The sequence below is a fragment of the Vipera ursinii genome (genome assembly GCF_947247035.1).
Source record: "Vipera ursinii genome assembly, chromosome: 6".
Classification (NCBI taxonomy): Eukaryota; Metazoa; Chordata; class Lepidosauria; order Squamata; family Viperidae; genus Vipera; species Vipera ursinii.
Window position 1 is genome coordinate 23,472 of NC_139515.1, and position 14,029 is coordinate 37,500.

The 14,029-nt window shown below is 39.8% G+C and overlaps 1 protein-coding gene across 1 annotated transcript in view; it reads right to left on the reverse strand.

Moving 5' to 3' along the window:
* The window catches only part of PCLO (piccolo presynaptic cytomatrix protein), a gene marked incomplete at both ends in the record, with an annotated part of 101,423 nt that overhangs the window by 15,007 nt on the left and 72,387 nt on the right, over positions 1 to 14,029 (reverse strand). The window contains 8 exons of the mRNA XM_083366835.1: positions 500 to 571; positions 5,815 to 5,908; positions 7,750 to 7,776; positions 8,669 to 8,799; positions 9,047 to 9,097; positions 9,763 to 9,974; positions 10,378 to 10,445; positions 11,247 to 11,355. Coding sequence (XP_083222961.1) covers positions 500 to 571; positions 5,815 to 5,908; positions 7,750 to 7,776; positions 8,669 to 8,799; positions 9,047 to 9,097; positions 9,763 to 9,974; positions 10,378 to 10,445; positions 11,247 to 11,355 — 764 coding nt within the window. The remainder of the gene's footprint in view (positions 1 to 499; positions 572 to 5,814; positions 5,909 to 7,749; positions 7,777 to 8,668; positions 8,800 to 9,046; positions 9,098 to 9,762; positions 9,975 to 10,377; positions 10,446 to 11,246; positions 11,356 to 14,029) is intronic.

Genomic DNA, 14,029 nt, shown 5'->3' on the forward strand with positions numbered 1-14,029 from the left:
CCACAGGTCTGCAACCTGCGGCTCCGGAGCCGCATGCGGCTCTTTCAGCCATCTCCTGCGGCTCCCAGTCCTCTGCCATGTGCAGTCCAAAAAAAAAAAGTGGGACTAAAAATGTTCAACCAATCAATTCAAATATGCAGGGTAGGTGCATATCTTGCCTTGGCTCTACTCTTCAGTCAAACCCTGTTCTGCGCATGTGCGCATGTACGTACATGCGCACACATTTTTTGCGGCTCCCAGTTTTTCCTTTTGTGAGGGAACCGGTTCCGAGTGGCTCTTTCACTGTTTCAGGTTGCTGACCCCTGGGCTAAGCCAAAAACAAGGAAATCCATGATTTCCTAAATGGATAAATGTCACAAGACATTACTGTGCATCTGTCTCTGTCATGGGGCCTCCATCTGGACAAATGTTTCTTGGGATTTAAAAAATATATCATGTGATTGTATTGTCATCTGAGGAAAGGAAAAATTAGCAAAATCAAGGAAAATAGCAAACTTACTTCACCCAAGAAGTCATTAGAGGAGAATCTATCATAATCCCAGACACTGACTTCCAGAGTTTTCTTTTTCAGCTGCAAAAGATAATTGATTTTAGTTCCCACTGTGCAATTCACAACCCAGCCCACAAAATATGCTTCCCTGAATAATAGCTGCCTGTAACCCTCTATGCACGGGCAAGGTGACCACCTAGCAATCATTGTCCTCACATCAACCTGGGGGGGGAGGAGACCTTGGGGACCAATTCCAAGTGGATAAGTTCTTTGGTCAAGCTTTGACCAGGGGCATCCCATTAATAGACCGTAAGAGTGGCAATCTGGAAAAGTGTAAGAAGTATTCTTGTCCAACTCCTGCTCTGATCATAATTGGCTAAAGTACTTGGACAGATGGATCCGTAACCTGTTTATGTCTTAATTTTTTTTTGAAGGTGAAAGGAAATTTAGTTCATAAAGGTATCATGGCATAACTGAGCTTTTAATTTAAAGACCTGATTGAAAGGTGTTTTGATCTAACGACTCCATGAAATTCAATATTCAATTTAAATTGAACACTTTTTAATCAATCTGGTGGTTTATTAGATTTCTATACATGTGTAACCCACTTTTTATCCAATCAAATTGAGTTAGACTCAACTTCATTGAAGTTGACCTTTCTTCAGATTAAATTGATATACTGTATTTTGATTTGAACTGATTTATTGAACTGATTCAATTTGGATCTTGAATGATTGGCATATGCATAATTGATTGTGTGTGTGTGTGTGTGTGTGTGTGTGTGTGTGTGTGTGTGTGTGTGTGTGTGCAAATGCCATTGTTAGACATAAATCTAGAGGATTTGCAAGGACAGCAGCCACAGATACCTCATAACTTTGCCCTATAGGGGTGAATGTATACTACCGTCCTACTGATATATGCTACTATGACACAGAATGGTTCTGTACAATTTCCTAAGCAAAGGAAGATAATATTAATAATAGTAAAGTTGGAAGGGACCTTAGAGGTCATCTAGTCCAACCCCCTGTTCAGGCAGGAAACCCTATACCATTTCAGACAAACAGCTGTCCAGTCTCTTCTTAAAAACTTCCAGTGTTGGAGCATTCACAGCTTCTGGAGGCAGGTTGTTCCACTGGTTACTTGTTCTCACTGTCAGGAAGTTTCTCTAGGTTGCTTCTCTCCTTGATTAGTTTCCATCTGTTGCTTCTTGTCCTGCCTTTGGGTGCTTTGGAGAACAGCTTGACTGCCTCTTCTTTGTGGCAGCCCCTGAAATATTGGAACACGACTATCGTGTCTCCCCTCATCCTTCTCTTCATTAAACTAGACAAACCTAATTCCAGCCACCGTTCCTTATATGTTTTAGCCTCCAGTCCCCTGATCATGTTTGTTGCTGTTCTCTGTACCCTTTCTAGAGTCTCAGCATCTTTTTTACATCGTGGTGACCAAAACTGGATGCAGTATTCCAAGTGTGGCCTTACCAAGGCATTGTAAAGTGGTATTAATACTTCACATGATCTTGATTTTTTTTGTATATATATTTTATTAGAATTTTTTAACATAACATAAATCATTCAGTAATTTGTAAATAGTATGTTGTCTGGGTAACATTAATAAGACAGTCCTTAACAATTAATTTCTATGATCTATATTCCATATGTTAATTTCATTTGATTTCCCTTTTCCCTGAAGTAACTTTCTTTGCAAAACATTAGAGTAAGACAATTCTCATTATGTTAATTAACAATTAAGTATTTAGTTTCAATAATCCTATTTGTCATTTTAGTTGCCTTATCATAAATCCTGTTACCGTGTTTATTTCAGCTTATTTCTCCCCCCAAATTCTAAATATTCTTACAAGTGACAATCTTTTCAACAGTTAACTATATTTATATTGGTGGATTTAATTCTGTTTTTTCCATATAAACCCTCTCATGCTTTTATATTTCTTAATCAATAAGTAAAAAAGTAGAAAGAGAAAAAAAAGAGAGAGACAAAAAAGAAGGAAAAAAGAAAAAGAAAAAAAAGAAAAAGAAGAAAGAAAAGGGAAACAAGAAAAAGAGACAAGAGCACTGAGATACAAAAAATAACATTAAACTTAAAATATGTATCCCTCCTAATTTAATATATATTTATGACTCATGCTCTCAAAGTTATTCTGGATTTCTATGTAGTTTAAAATCATTGTCCTTTGAAATTGTTGTCGCTTATTTTATTTATTTATTTATTTTATTGGATTTGTATACCGCCCTATTCCCGTAGGACTCAGGGCGGTTTACAGGGCAGTTAAAACCATGAATACAAAAAATTAAAAACAATTAAAACAATTAAATTAAATTCAAGCCCCAAGAGTAAATCTAAAACCCAGTTAAATTAACAACCCCACAGTCTGGACCAAACAGATCGAAGAGCCAAGTTTTCAGGTCCCGGCGAAATGAGCGAAGGTCGGGGGCAGTCCTAAGTTCTGTGGGTAGTTGGTTCCATAGGGTAGGCGCACCCACAGAGAACGCCCTTCCCCTGGGAATAACCTGCCGGCATTCATTAACCGGCGGTACCCTGAGAAGGCCCTCCCTGTGGCGGCGCATAGGACGATGGGAAGATGATGCCAGCAGCAGGTGTTCCCTTAGATAGTCCGGACCCAAGCCATTATTATTATTATTATTATTATTATTATTATTATTATTATTATTATTATTATTATTATTATTATTATTATTAGCTTTATAGGTCATTACCAGCACCTTGAATCTCACCCGGAGGGCAACCGGAAGCCAATGTAGCTCACGGAGAAGAGGTGTTACACGGGAGTATCAGGAAGCTCCCATCAAAACTCACGTGGCTGAATTCTGCACCAGTTGAAGCCTTCGGGTGGTCCTCAAGGGCAGCCCCATGTAGAGGGCATTGCAGTAGTCTAACCGGGAGGTCACGAGCGCATGAGTGACTGTACGTAGAGCATCTCGGTCCAGATAGGGACGCACCTGGTGCACCAGGCGAATCTGGGCAAAAGCCCCCCTGGTCACGGCTCCTATATGATATGTTTCCTTTTGTAAAGTATTCATTGCTTCAGTTTTGTGACTCTCACTTTGTTTACACAGCTGCATTTTCTAAAAACTTTGCAGGTGTCAGTGTTTGCTCATTTTTCAGGTATTTCTAGTCTTTTTTCTCTCTCTAAAGGGTAAGTTTTGTGGCTAACCAAAAGGGAGGGAGCAGAGTCCCCCTCCCCCTTTCCTTCTTCGGAGATCTCTTATTTTGGGGACTTTCTTCTTCAGGAAAATAAGTAGGGTAGAGAAAATCAATATTCTTATCCAGATTCAAGCATGCTGTTTTAAATCCGCCTAATTTAAGAGCTTGTGACTTCTGTTGTTTCCAAACTATGGCTGAACCTGCAGTTAGTCAGCCCTTTCTTCTGTTGGTTTCTGGGAGGCTTCTCCTGGACCATTTGGAGAGACCACCGTCTCTCCTAAGTCCCTGGGATTTCCTTCCTTCATTCCACCCCTTCAGGGTGTTTTCTGGCCCCTTAGGGCCCCCAACAAAAAGAAATTCCAGCCGAAGGATTCGGCATTCCGAATCTTCAGACTGCTCGCTGGAAAACAGGAACAGGAAGTCCCATGTGATCTTGATTCTATCCCTCTGTTAATGCAGCCTAGCACTGTGTTAGCTTTTTTGGCAGCTGCAGCACACTGCTGGCTCATATTTAAGTGATTGTCCACTAGGACTCCGAGATCCCTGCCACAGTTGCTACTATTGAGCAAGGTACCCCCCAGTACTATACCTGTACATTTGGTTTTTCTTGCCTAAATGTAGAACCTTACTTTTTTCACCATTGAATTTCATTTTGTTAGATAGTGCCCAGTGGTCAAGTCTGTCCAGATCCTCCTGTATCTTAAGCTGTCTTCTGGAGTGTTGGCTATTCCTGCCAGCTTAGTGTCGTCTGCAAATTTGATGAGTTCCCCATCTATCCCCTCATCCAAATCGTTGATGAAGACGTTGAAGAGCACTGGGCCCAGAACAGAGCCCTGGGGCGCCCCACTACACACTTCCTTCCATGTAGACGTGGACCACACACTGAGTATGGCCAGTCAGCCAGCTACGAATCCATCTGGTGGTAGTAGGTTGTGATCTACTTCATCAAATGCCTTACTGATAACGCAGTTGCTTCTCATTTAACTTGGTTTTCCATTTATCTATTTATTCACTTCCTCTGTTTACCCATCCTGCCACGAGGCGCCGTTGTCTCATTTCCCATGCTGCCTTGCCAAAAATATAGTCTGGCCCTCTGCTCAATGCAGAAAGTCACCCAAACACTGTTCCTACCAAGCACGTGCATCTGGCCGCTATGAGAATGGGGGAGGACCTGGAGGAATTTAGCTCGGCTGAACAGCTTTTTCTTAATAATTTTTCTTGATGAACAACTGAAAATAACCTTCTTAAAATTTGTTTCTGATCCTGTCTTCTTGAGCCACTCTGGCCCATATTCTGTAGTACCTGAACAATTTAAGCTGGTTATTGTGTGGCCCTGTAGATAAATATATCTGACACATCAGACTATTCCAGATACATTTTTGCTACAAAAAGCATGGTTGTTCATCTCTGAAAATACTCTAGTTTGTCAATATCTTTCAAAATTGATACAATGTCCTGTGGGCAGAGTCTGACCAATGCCCAGAAAAGAGAAATAACACTTTTTCCACGCAGTGCTTTTTTCCGCCTTCCCCCCCTTTCCTCCCAATTGTGCTACCTATTCCATTTATGCCACCTACATCAATCCCCCCCCCCTTTTTTGGTATTCCTGTTAAAAAGAGAATTTATGTAGCATATTTCTGTGTATAAAAATGATTTGTGGGTATGAGACAGATTTTATAGGAAGTATATGAAACTGATGGATTAAATTTTATAAATATGGTCCTTTAGGTAGATAATTATAATCAGTAATTATTAATTCAATTAGTTCCACCTCATTTGGTCTGAGCAATTCCCAGTTTGAAATGTGGCAAACCGGGAAATCTCCAAAACTAGTTTCACATAGAATTCACATTTTTTGGTTAACAAGGTGAGCAATGTGGACATTGCACTAGGATTTAAATCTCTGACTATCATTTGTTTTAATCAACACTTCCTTTTGGAAAGGTGACTGCCTCCAGTTCAAGATCACCGTCATTCAGGATTAAAAAAAAAGGGGGGAGTAAGTATTTTCCCTCTGGTTGTCTGAGCCGAGTGCTCCAAGATGAACGGACAGACAACATGGAAGAGTTTCATTCTTGATATGCCCTTATCTGAGGACCAGCATTTGTCCACACCGGGAACAAAATATGCCTTTAGCCACATACCTGCTCCATGAAGATGCTTTTATAAATAACCGTCTGGTTCCATTCAGGATTCAAGCTTTTCTGTATGTATTTTGTCTTTCTCTTGTTCTCAACGCTGAAACAAAGGAACGTAACATAACATTACTTTCATAGGCTTCCTATTGTTTCAATTCATAAACAGTTTTAACACATCTGATGATTAAACTTTCAGGCACCTATGGTCAAATGACATTAGATTTGTTTCAGCGTAAATGACAATCTTCTATTGAGCATTCTTCATATTCAGTCTTCATTAAAATCAAAGTTTTGAATTGCCAACATGCCTAGCTGGAAGCTTTTAAATCTCTTTTGTGCAACTGAAAACAACTCAAGGAATATATTGCATTTACAAATTGCTTCTACACAATAATATTTATGAAATAATGATAAAGCACTGGTTTTCCTGAAAAATATACTCAGTTGATAGACAGATAAACAATATAACATATCATTTCCTAGCCTTGGGTTGCCTTTAATTATAGGAGAGTAATTCCTGTGAAAATCATAAAGGAAAACTCAAATCACTATTGTATTAATGACAAAAACACAAATTTAATATTGATTAAACTGCCACGTGTTTTCCCAAGCCTGAAAAAATACATGTCCCTTTACTGCTGGGAATGTAAATGGCAGGTCATCCACTGTATATCAGCTCTTAATTGAATCAGTCATTTCATATAATTATTTCATATAGAGAAACTTAAAGAACATTAAGTATTTTATATTTCAGGTCTTTGAAAGATCCAGTTGCATGCATACTAATAGATCTCTGCAACCCCACTTTTGTTTTAATTATGTTTTAGGATTATGCATATTTTACAGGGCATTATTACTTTCATGAATATCCCCCTGAACTGAAATTAATTTTTATATAATTTTAAAGTTGTCTCTTCCTATTGGCCAATAATACAGTAATTTTTAATAAGTTAGCTCTGCTATAAAAATATTGGTTTCTTTAGGCAAATTAATTTTTGCAGAGAAGTACAGAAGTGATGTATCAGATATATAAGGTTAGCAAATAGCTAAAGCCTGAATGTAGTATGTAACTAGTGTCACTTCAGTATAGTGTATGTGTGTGAGGGACTTTTGCAAGCATGCAGTAAGACACTTTGTGCATGAAATATTTAGAGCATTTTTACAGGATCCCAAAACAGCTTGTTAGTCTCCGAGGTTGATGGATCAAGAGGGATGCTTTGCTTATCAAGTGATTTAATAAGATCTATCCAAATATCTAACCATTTTTTAAGAAATAAGTGCAATTAAAATTGAGCTGTATATGAATACTAACACATATAGTAAGAATCCAAAGAAACTGCTATAAAATGGAAAAGTACCATTTATGCATAAAAATGATTTTTTTGTAAGGTATTTGCATTTGCTAGCAAGCAATTCACGTTAGAGAAGCAGAACAGAATAATTACTATTTTTTTCTTCCCAATGTTTTTCTCTGCCAGATTGTGTTGATCCATTGGTTGCGACAGGAATTGGCTGACCATCTTGTCATCCAAGTCTGACTTTGTGTCCTGAGACGGAGAGACCGCCCAAAGTCAGCCAGCCTGCTTTCAGGCTTAAGGTGGGACTAGAATTCACCATCTCCTGGTTACTAGTCTGATGCCTTACTGGAACAGGCTCTCAGAATGATCATTAATTGACAGTGCATTATTATTTCTGCATATATCAAAATAGTTGTGATCTTTCACAATTAATCCAGTAATGGTGGGGTAAGATGCTGTTGCGTCAATTTGTTGCCTATTATACATTTTTCACCTCTGGCCATCAATAACCAGATCAGCCATTCTTGAGGGAAATGCACTTTTCTTTCCCGCTTTGCAGATCACTGGAGTTTTGGGCAGACGAGTATATTCTGTATGGATGTTTTCATGCACAGAGCATCAGTTAAAGAATAAAGCACTCTACCTTGCATTCTGGACAACCATGACTTGGCTGCAAACCCAGTGAAGGAACAATGCATCGAAAAGCAGTAGAAAGGGATACAGGAATCAAAAGATTAGGAATACAAATAGATAAAAACATGATGCAAACCATATATCAAAAGAGGTTGAAAATTGGGGAAAGAAGAAATGTTAAACAGATTGGGCAGATCATAATGGAACTTCCCTCCATTGAAAGCCCCCCCTCCCATAACAGCATTAGCAATTTAGGTCTCAATCATAGATAAATACTATAATATCAAAGTGCAGAATTATGATTCATGAATTCATCTTTTCTTTGAAGATTCTGTTTATGTTTTTGAATAAACTGTCATATCTGAGAATGACAAACCGATAGCTGATCAGAATACTGAATTGTAGCTTGATCCTGGTTTGACTGGTCAATGGCAACAACAAATTTCAATGTCACATTGTCAGAGAGAAAAGGAACTTTTCACCCTGGGAGCAGATTTGATCTGAACTTTTTTCCTCTCACCGGAAGGACAGAAGAGAACCTAGCTTGAAGCATCCTTATGAGGTCTCAAGGGGTCTCCTAACAGCACCCTTCATCAGTGCTTTGAATATGCTGTGTTACCTTGCAGAAAATGTACGGAGTAGAAAACTCCTTACGTAAACTCTCTTCATTAATTGCAATGCAACCCGGGGATGCAACCCTTGGGGGGACGAGGGAGAGAGGTGCTACCTAGGAGGCAATTAGACCAGAGAGGGAGGAGCCTCCAAAGGATTAACAAGGTTGATAACAAATTCCCTTGAAAAACCATTCGATAGCCCCCCACCCCCACCCCCTTGAAGCTAGACATGCTGATTATTGGACATGAAAAGAATCCCCTAAGAACAGAAAGAACGAGAATTGTTGCCTTGGGTGAAAATGTCCCTCCACTTACCCTCTTCCTGGCAGAAGGTAAACTTTGACAAAAGGGTCAGAATAACCATTGTTGTCACGGGGAGCAAGATTTCTTGCTTGAAGGACATGAATAATCAAATTACCAAGTTGCTTGTCATAGTTGATTTGAAGCTAAGGAGAACATTAATTCATGTTAGTTATTTCCCTGGTTTGGGCCTCCCTCCCCGTCTGCAGCTTAGCCAAGCCAAAATGAGACAAAAAGCGCACTTTACCAAGTAACCCAATTAATGTATCAAACATCCAAACTGTTCTCAATAGCCATTGCACTGTTACCTTATCTCAAAGTACAAACCAGAAAAATTAATTTCATATTTTTTGACAAAGGTCAATGGTAAATAACTTAATATGAGGCCGTTACCTGGATTTCCCCAGTTATGGGATGGGGACCCGCCTTTGAGACTTCAGCAGGCTATTTAAAAACAAATAAACCAGCATTGATTGTTATTTGTCTCTCTTTACAACTGGATTAGAATTATCACAGCATTCTTAAATTTAAACAATTAAGATTAATGAACCATTCATTTGGTGGCTTAAAATTTCAGAGCTGAAATGAAACTTTGTAAAAAGGTGATATTTCCTGCAGTAATTGATTTTAATACCTTGCCTCAAAGATGACTTGTTTATTAACAATTCTAGATTGATACATGCCATAATTTATTTCATTAAAAGAACTTAAACACTTCAGAATCTCTCTTGTCAAATTACAATATTAAATTAGTGATTCTGTCTGTACAAATACATCCAAGGCTTGGGCCTCGGTAAGTAGAGTGTCTTACGCTTTACATATTTATTAAATATATTTATCCTGTCCTGTTATCTCAGAGTTCGAAGGGCTTCACAAGGGACTCAACCTTCATCATATCCCCATGCAGGATCAACTGTTGTGTGTTTATGTGTGGGCAATGCCTGTCAGCACATGACTGAAGCATGCACATACAGAGCAGTCACAGGCAGTCAGGAAAGCCTCTCGCTTGGGCCTAAGACACCTTGCTCCCCACCTGGCTGATAATGCAGGAAACAAAAGAACCTAATCCGCACCGTCTATTCCTCCACCCAAGGTAGGCACCCTCCTACCTTGCCGCCGTGCCGCTTCTTGCTCACGGAAGGAGAGCCAGGCTGCCCAGGGCTGGGCACGGAGCTGGAGGCGGCTGACGCTGACCCAGAGTGCCCATGGGACCCCTTCTCCATGGCTGAAGAGGCCATCAGGGGAGCCTGTTGCAGAGAAACCTTTTGCAGCTCTGCAGCCAGTTGCTTAGGATCGACTCCTGGAGATTTTGTTTTATCCACTGCAAGCACAAGAATTCAGTCAGTTTTGCAATACAGCAACGTGATCCTTGCCCACCTACAGTTTGCTCAGCTTTTGCAACAATGAGAGGAAACAAACTGGAAAACATCCAGAAAGAAATCCAGAATATTAAATAAAATAAATATTGGAATTTCACACTTTGGGTTCCAGATAAACTATCTCTGGGAAGATAGGAACCAAGCTGGGATGCCTGGATCAACCCATTTGGGGAGAAAAGATGGAACTTTCCTGCACTTGAAACGTTTTGTACTTCTCTAAGCAAAAATACACACACCCTTGCTACACCGCCCTCGCTACAAATTCAAAAGCTACAGGTTGTATGCTAAGTGCAGCCAAATCCTTCCCACCTCAGTTTGTTACCCATGTTAGATGCTGTTATTTACCTGTCTTTCCCGGCTCAAGCCATTCCAGATGTTGGGAATTCTCGCCTTCAGACCGCACGCTGACATTCCTGAAAGGAGGAACAACAAACCTAAGACCAAGAGAACCCTAACCCTAACCCCCAACGATCGTGATAGGATAGGTAAAGGAGATGAAGCAGCTGCTGCTGAGCGCGGTTCCCGTAAGTATCTTTGTGATGCTTTGTGAGCTGGGAAGAGTGACACTGAGGGTGAATTTATGAATGGAAAGAAATGTAGTTTACACCAAAATACAAACACTTTACACAATATCCAGATGAGTAACCACTTGTGCGTGTGTGTTAAACTTTTTTTCCAGTGCTATGAATCCCAGAGTGCCTTACAATCACCTTACAGTAATTTTGAACCATAGTCCTGTGCTTGTCTCTAACAGACTTCCACGAGGGTTTGTTGAAGAACCTACGAGTTTGCTGAAATCTGAATCCAGAAGTCCTTTGATCTACGTGTAATGCAAGATAATAGCGTTCTTGCAATGAAGGATATGTTATGAAGCCATTTAGTTTAAACATTGCCAAAGAATGTTTTTTTAAAAATGGTGGTTGATTATTTTGTAATTCAAAATGAGTCAGTGTGTTCTTTGATATTAATATTGTTTTGACATCTGTCTCAAGTGGAATGCAGAGGTTCTAGCCAAGGTTCATTAATTCCATTTCTTTATGTATCAGTTTACTATAAGGAATAAGGAAATATTCCTTTAATACTTAAAATTCCATTTATTTTCTTCTCATATCAAATATTATAAAGTGCAGCTCGCAACTTAACAACTGTGAATCAAGAAAGCATGAAAACCCAAAAAAACCCCAATGGAAACAGGAAGATGAAGAAAAACTCACAGTCTTACACATATTTCAGCTTCCCCACTCTGGAGACCGACAATGCTCTGGACCTCTTCGTAGGTCTTGCCCACCAGAGGAAAGCCGTTCCACTCCAGCACCTGCATGCCTAGGAAAGCGGGCACAAGACGAATTCTGGGATCAGCACCATGGGCTCTAAAGCCTTCCCGAAGCAAAATCCTTCCGCTGTACGTGTGACGTAAATACAATTGGCATCTGATTTGATCTGATAGGATCAAAACCTTTTCACTGCACACGAATCATGCTAATTTTAAATTTTGCTTACCTTGTTACCATACTTCATGGAAAATCTCTGTGTCACAAATAAACTGAATAAAGAGGGAAAGGGGAAAAGGAAATTGAGGGAAGGAGACCTGGCATGAAGTGGCACAAGGAGTCTTTGGGACAAACATGGACTTTTCTGTGGTAGGAAAAATCTGAAGGGACGCAGAGACCCAAACTGGAACAAAGGTATTAGTGTCATAATCAGTGGCGTCTGTGCACATTTCTTGTTCAGAAGGTAGAGGTCTATATTCAATCAATATGGACACTCTCCATTAAAAACTAGCACAGCCAAATGAACATTTCCCACTTAATTTTTCTTTCTTGCCAATTATTTCCTACATACAGTGATCTCTTTTCAGCAGGACCAGCGCAAAGTACTTTGCTGTCTAAACAGGGTAGACTTCCCTTCCATGCTGAGCAGACCAAACTTTTCTTGGGTTCTGTCAGGACTATAATTCCTGCTCTGGCTCTCTGATGAGAGATGAAGGGGAGCCACACCACACTTCCTTGTGTCTTCCAACAGAAACATCACCCAAAACCAGAAGCATACTCTGCCTTATGGTAACATTGACCTTAGTTTTTATATGGGCAGTGTTCAAACATGCACAAACCCACACAACAAAACAAAGCAAAGCAAAGCCCTGTTACAGGTATTAGAACAAAGGATTTTACTATACCTTAATACAGGAATTGGAGGTACATGAGATGGAAAAGGATGTTCTTGTAAGATAAAGGAGTTTGTATACAGAGGAAGTAATTGGGCTGAAAAAAATTACCATCTTATAACACGGATTCCATAATATGTATTTAATGGGACATCCTAAACTGGCCTCAATAATCAGTCAAATATGCCGAATGATAACCTTTCGTAAGAACTTGGAGACCTGATTTTGTGCTGGGTCTGGAAAATAAGATTGATGAAGATTGCAAGATGTTTGTCAAAGGTCTCACTGTTTCTTAATTTTCCTGATAATTGAACAAAGGACAGGGAAATCAGCCCTCAGAGGGTTAACCCTAACAAAGAAGAAAAGCTGAATGAAGAATGGAGAACAACTGGGAACATCATCTCAGTGTTCCAGATGCTACAGAATAAGAGACTGAAGCACAGCCACACATGCACACGTGTGATTTCAAAGTTGTTGATTTCAACAACTTTAGTGATGTACTTGGTGAGACTTCACAGAAGTCCTGAGGTCCAGTGGAGGACAAGGTTGGGAACTTCTATAAAAATAGTAGAAATACTCCATTCCAATAAGGGAAAAAAACAATGCAGGGCAACTTAGAAATCAACAGTGGATATACAAGAGCCATTTGAACTGACAGTTAAACTGACAATATATAGGAAACAGAAGATGGGTTGAGGTGTATCCAGAGAAGAGCAACTAAGATGATCAATGGCCTGGAGACTAAAACATACGAAGAACGGCTGCAGGACTTGGGTTTGGCTTGTCTAAAGAAAAGAAGAAATAGGGAAGACATGATAGCAGCGTTCCAGTATCTGAGGGGCTGCCACAAGGCAGAGGGGGTCACATTATTCACCAAAGCACCAGAGGGCAGGACAAGAAACAATGGTTGGAAACTGATCAAGGAGAGAAGCAACCTGGAATTAAGGAGAAACTTCCTGACAGTGAGGACAATTAACCAATGGAATAGCTTGCCCCCAGAAATCGTGGGCACTCCATCACTGGAAACTTTTAAGAAGAGGCTAGACATTCACTTGTCTGAGATGGTATAGATTCTCCTGCTTGAGTAGGGGGCTGGATTAGAAGACCTCCACGGTCCCTTCCAGCTCTATTCTATTCTATAGTGAGGTGTATCTACAGAAAAACAGTTTTAAGGCTAATGTTCAATTAGTTGCTGTCCTGATATTTAGGTCAGGAACTAAAGCTGACCTAACCTTGACATTACTCTACCACCCTGGTAGAGACACGGGTGGAGTATGTCTTAACTAGCAGTTGTTTAAAGTCTCCATGCAAAACCAAATATCTCTCTCTAACACATACACACAAATTAAATTACACTTAGGAAAAAAGCAGAATTCTTGAGCTGCTTTCACTTACACAAATAATATACTGTTTAACAGGTCATATGTTTGTTTTGAAAACCTAGGTAATGAATAAATAAGAGACAGTGAGACATGCATAACAACGGGTATTGCAGGCATTGCTTAGAGAAGAATGCCAACAATGGCTCTGCATCTCAGAGCAGGTTGCAGCAGTTGCAGGTATAAGAGGACCAACCAGGGCAGGAGTGACTTAGTGCAGGGATCCAGGAAAGGGTTCCCATCCCCCTATATCTGAGAGACTGTTTTAAATAGTTTTTAGATAAAATAAGTATGGTTTCTTAGACAGATACTTCACATTCTCAATGATTCATGGCTCAATAGAGATGGAGCTAGCATTCATGGATTTACTTCTTATCTTTTAGATCAGATGTTCCCAGATGTGGTCTGGGAAACACTAGGGTTTAGTAACAGCAAATTGTCTCTGATATGCATA